Source organism: Hipposideros armiger, unplaced genomic scaffold (genome assembly GCF_001890085.2).
Source record: "Hipposideros armiger isolate ML-2016 unplaced genomic scaffold, ASM189008v1 scaffold_662, whole genome shotgun sequence".
NCBI lineage: Eukaryota > Metazoa > Chordata > Mammalia > Chiroptera > Hipposideridae > Hipposideros > Hipposideros armiger.
In genome coordinates, this window is record NW_017732012.1 from 956,594 (window position 1) to 961,543 (window position 4,950).

Here is a 4,950-nt window from a genome sequence, read left to right on the forward strand (position 1 = left end):
TGAAGCAACGTCCTCCACAACTAGACTGAAGAACAAAACAACAGCAACTTGTCTGTTCCCCTTCCCCCAATTCCCCAGCACTGTTCCTATCCCCCAATTCCCCAATAAAAATCTTAAAAAAAAAAATGTTAGCAACATCATTGCAACAAGTTTGTGAACTTAATTGTCAGATATTGTATATTGCTTTTGTGCCATTGTAAAGTTGAGAAACTATAAGTTGAAAGTTAGGGACCATATGTACAATTTTTATGCCTCAAAAATAAATAAATATAAGGCAGTATAGAATCAGATTTTTTTATTCCTGGTTTATAATCCAATACTGTTATTTATTTTGTTTCTCTAATTGTTTCATATTTGGCCATTGAGAGCTTTTTCAGTTGGTTCCTATGTCCTTCCGACATGCCCTCATCTTTTTTGTTTTTGCTTTTGAGTACTTCCTTATTTTCTAGCACTAAAAGACTAAAAGATGCTCCAGGCTTATTTTATATTTTTCCTCCTGGTGCTAGACTTAGTCATTTCCTCAGGGAGCTCTGGTTCCTATGTTGCCTTCATTTTAAAAACATCTTAACGATTTTTAAGCGTAGGTTCTATAGTGTTAAGTATTGCTTTGGAATGAATATTTGTGTCCCCTGCACCCACAAGTTTGTATGTTGAAGCCCTAACCTCTAATGTGGCTGTATTTAGAGACTGGGCCTCTAAGAATGTAATTAAATGAGCTCATTATGGTGGGCCCTGATCTCATAGGATTGGTGTCCTTATAAAAGGAGACACCAGAGAGCTCTCTCTCTCCTCCTCTACACATGCACTGAGGAAAGCCTTGTGAAACCACCATGAGAAGATGGCTGCTGCAGGAGGGAGTTCTCACCAGACACCACCCCTGCAAGACACCTTAATCTTGGACTTCCAGGCCCAGACTGTGAGAAAATAAATTAATATTGTTTAAGGCTATGGTGTTTTGTTATGACAGCCTAAGCTGACTCATACAAGTGTATTCACACTGCTGTACAACGTATTTCCAGAAGTTTTTGTATCTTGCAAAACTGAAACTCTATAACCATTGAGCAACTCCCCATTTCTCCTCTCCAGCCCCTGGCAACCACCATTCTATTTTCTGTTTCTATGAATTTGACTACTTTAGATACCTCCTATAGGTGGAATCAGAGAACATTTGCTTTTTTGTGACTGGCAAATTTCACTTAGCATAATATCTTCAAGGTTCATCCATTTTGTAGGATGTGACAGGATTTCCTTCCTTTTTAAGGCTAAATAATAAATATTCCATTGTATCTATAGACCACCTTTTGTTTATGTTGTCTTCCTTTTAAAGGCATCAAAATTTGTTCTCATAAGCAGCTCAATTACATGTGGATCTTTTGGGTTCCGTCAGGCTTTGTTGTGTTCGTGCTGGTTAGCACTGCGCCACCGCTGGTCTCACTTATTCAGCTGTTGGCCCTGCAGAAGGCCATCTCAGCTAGGACTTGCAGAATCATGCCTTAGCTCTTAGCCAAGGGCCTACGGTGAATTCCCACACAGTCTTCTGGACATCTCTGTCCACGCAGCTCTATGTTGTCAGTTACCCTGCCCTTCAAATTCCAGCCACATAAGCAGCTCCAAACTTGGAGCTCTGTCTCCTCAGCTTAGTGAGACTGCTACTCTATTTAGGATTCATTTTCCTGCTTTGTGCCAGAAAGTGGCCTTGATAGAATGCCAGGGCGATCATTGCACTCACCTTTGTGTGTTCTGTTCTCTCAAGGATCACAGAGCTTCCTGTGTTCTGTGCCTGAAAACAGTTGCCTCATATATTTTGTCATGTGTAGTTTTTTGGCTAGAGGTCAAGTCCAGTACTGCTCTGTTATGACTGGAAACAAACTATATTAGTTTTTATTAATATGCCCTTCCTGTTTCTCCTCTTTTCTATCTTTATACATGCTACTTTGGTGATCTTTTCTGTTCCTAGAGTTTCAATTCCCTTTCCATTTTTCTTTAACTTATTATTAACCATTCATCCATTAGAAATAAATTACTAACACTTTGGTGTGTGTTTATTTAACGTGTTCCCTTCCATAGTTGTCTTTGCATATAAAAATAAGAGAACAGGAGAGAAATTTAATGGAATTCCTGACACTGTGAAGGGTAAAGATTAGAGCATAATTGGGAGAATGTTTTAGGGGACACAGGGGCACAGAATAATCACAAAACATATACTGGGCAATAGTCCATTTCTCCCATGGTTCCAGGCAGATGTAGCCAACAGTCCATGTCTCTATCACATAGCACTACCCGCAAGGTCCGAGAAACAATGAATCCCATCTCATTTGGCATGCATCTATTTTCTCCAAAGGAAACAAAGTAAATACAAAATCTGAGATAAATTCATACCTAGGAACTACTCTCATTTTTATTCCAGTTTACATAATCAAAATTGATGATTAAAAAGCAACTTTTGGGCCGGCCGAGTGGCGTGATGGTTAAGAACTGGCTTGGGACGCCAGAGGACCCCGGTTTGGATCCCAATATGAGGGCCAGTGACACTGCCCTCCACAGCTAAGATGCTGAACAACAGCTCAACCTGGAGCTGGGTTGCCGTGAGTCACCTGCGACTGCGTAGGCTGCAGCCCCTGCTGCAGTGGGTTGCCATGGGCTACCGTGTATAGCCAGCAGCCAGTGTGCGCGGCCAGCAGCTGCAGTGAGCGGCCGTCCAGAAGCCGGCGACTGATGTGCCTCGCCTGGGAAGAGCGCAATGATGGTGCCAACTTGGGCCAGTGAAGCAATGTCCTCCACAACTAGACTGAAGAACAAAACGACAGCAACTTGTCTGTTCCCCTTCCCCCAATTCCCCAGCACTGTTCCCATCCCCCAATTCCCCAATAAAAATCTTAAAAAAAAAAAAGCGACTAACTCTAGCCTTTGTCCCTGATCCATGGCAAAATACATTTAAAAAAAAAAAAAAGCAACTTTTCCTTGCTCTATAGAATTAGGTGAGATGGGGAATCAGTTTAGATGTATTTAATGAGCATGTAGAGAGTGTGGTGAGGTAGTTTATATTCTAATTAATTTCTATAGGCAGCCCCAGAATTTGATCATTTCCTGAAAAATTACTTCTGGTTTTGTCATGCTGGACCATTGAAAAACAACAACAACACAAACCAAAACCTTCAAGTTTCCTGCTACCAGTACACAGATTGGGCTGTTTCCTCACTAGCGCACATCTCCTCACACTTGTGTAATTTTACTCTGTCAACTGAAGTGAAAGAGATGGAGATGATCGACAATGCTATTTATTCCGCATTAGAATTGTCCACTGCACCCGAAGCCCAGAATGATGACAGACCACAGCAAAAAGGTGAGTTAACCAAGTTAGTAGGAAAACTGTGCTTAGTTACCATAGGCAAAGGGATGAAAGGGAGGTAAGATTAAGTTTAGAGGATGCAGAAAAACTGAGTCATTTGAGGAAACACTTTAGTTTCAGTTTGACGTCCAGAGTTGGATATGAAAATTTGGTATATGGTCTGGCTGTTTAAATTCTAGGTATCGCTGTTTTTATAACTAAGAAATGAGGAGAAAGACACCAATAATTTTGCTAATGGGTAGTAGTAAGGTTTTATCAGAAGAGAAATTGATTCATATATCTAAGCTACCCCCCTTCCCCCCAGTGTTGCATCAGAATGGTGATGGGTATGGGGAACACCATAGATAACTAGTCCCTGTGACTCTTCGGAGATTTGAGGACTAAATAAACCACTTTTACATAGAGCCCTGAGAGAACACTTTCTGAGAGAGGCGGATAATAGTGTAAGCACCAATGTTAACATTTGATTTTGCATCTTAGGTAGTAAACTCCCATAGGTATGTTTTTTAAGGGTAACTCCATAAGCTTCCTGCTTTCTTACTATATAGTCTTATTACAATTTTAATACTGTTCTTTGAAATGTCCAATGCTGTATAATTTATGATAATAGAAAGAAATCTCAATGCCCATGTATACTGGATTGATGTAGCAAATTATAACATTTTTCTCACAGAGAAATTGCGGAGTCAAAGAGTAAATTACCTTTGTAATTTTGGTAAACATTGCCAAATTGTCCTGCCAAGAGGTTGTACCAATTTATATGTCACCACTGAAGCATGAGATTTTGTAAACCACAATTTCAAAGGAACAAAAAGTATTCTTAGCTTGATAAATATAGTATGTTCCTTGATAAAGATGTGAGTGGTTGCTCTTGACAGATCCAGGAAAGGAGTCTTTATGTCCTGGGTCTCAGTTCCCACTAGACCACATGGCTTCAAGATCCCAGATATCCTTCCCTTCCCTTCCCTTTTCTTTTCCTTCAGCTTTTATTGTGACTCAGGATCTTGCTTTGGATTCTGTTTTTGCAGCTTCTTGTTCCAGGTGGTTGCACTCCTGCCACGTGGCAATAGTTTTGGGTCTTGTGAGTGCCATTCTTCTGAGTTTGCTGCTGTTCAAATGGATTCTGTGCCAGGGTAAGTGTTAACTTAAACTGAAAATAATCTTTCATGTATGAGGTGTGATAAAAAAATATGGTGAGTGTTTAAAATAAAAAAGTGTATTATAGTAAAAGACACATGGCCATTAATCCCCCTCAAAATACTACCCCTCGCTTTGAACACACTTATCCCATCGTTCTTGCCACTTTCAGAAGCAGTTCTGGAAGTCCTCTTTTGGAGGTGTCTTTAGTTGTGCTGATGTGACTGCCTCGATGTCCTGAATCATTTTGACTTTGGGGAAGAGCCAGAAGTTACATGTGTGCCATATGCCAGATCCAGGAATAAGGTGGATTAGAACACACTATGATGTGTTTTTTTTTTAAGATTTTATTGGGGAATTGGGGGAGGAGAACAGTGTTGGGGAATCAGGGAAGGCGAACAGACAAGTTGCTGTCCTTTTGTTCTTCAGTCTAGTTGTGGAGGACATCGCTTCACTGGCCCATG

General features: G+C 40.5%; 1 protein-coding gene across 2 annotated transcripts in view; it reads left to right on the top strand.

Moving 5' to 3' along the window:
- Window positions 1–3,064: 3,064 nt before the first annotated feature.
- Window positions 3,065–4,950, top strand: part of KLRG1 (killer cell lectin like receptor G1) — a 24,951-nt gene continuing 23,065 nt past the window's right edge. The window contains exons 1-2 of one of the 2 annotated variants that reach the window (XM_019626168.1): window positions 3,065–3,343; window positions 4,378–4,482. In XM_019626168.1, coding sequence (XP_019481713.1) covers window positions 3,256–3,343; window positions 4,378–4,482 — 193 coding nt within the window. In that variant the 5' untranslated portion in view covers window positions 3,065–3,255. Of the gene's footprint in view, window positions 3,344–4,206; window positions 4,483–4,950 lie in introns of those variants that run through there. The other variant, XM_019626167.1, reaches the window with a different exon arrangement.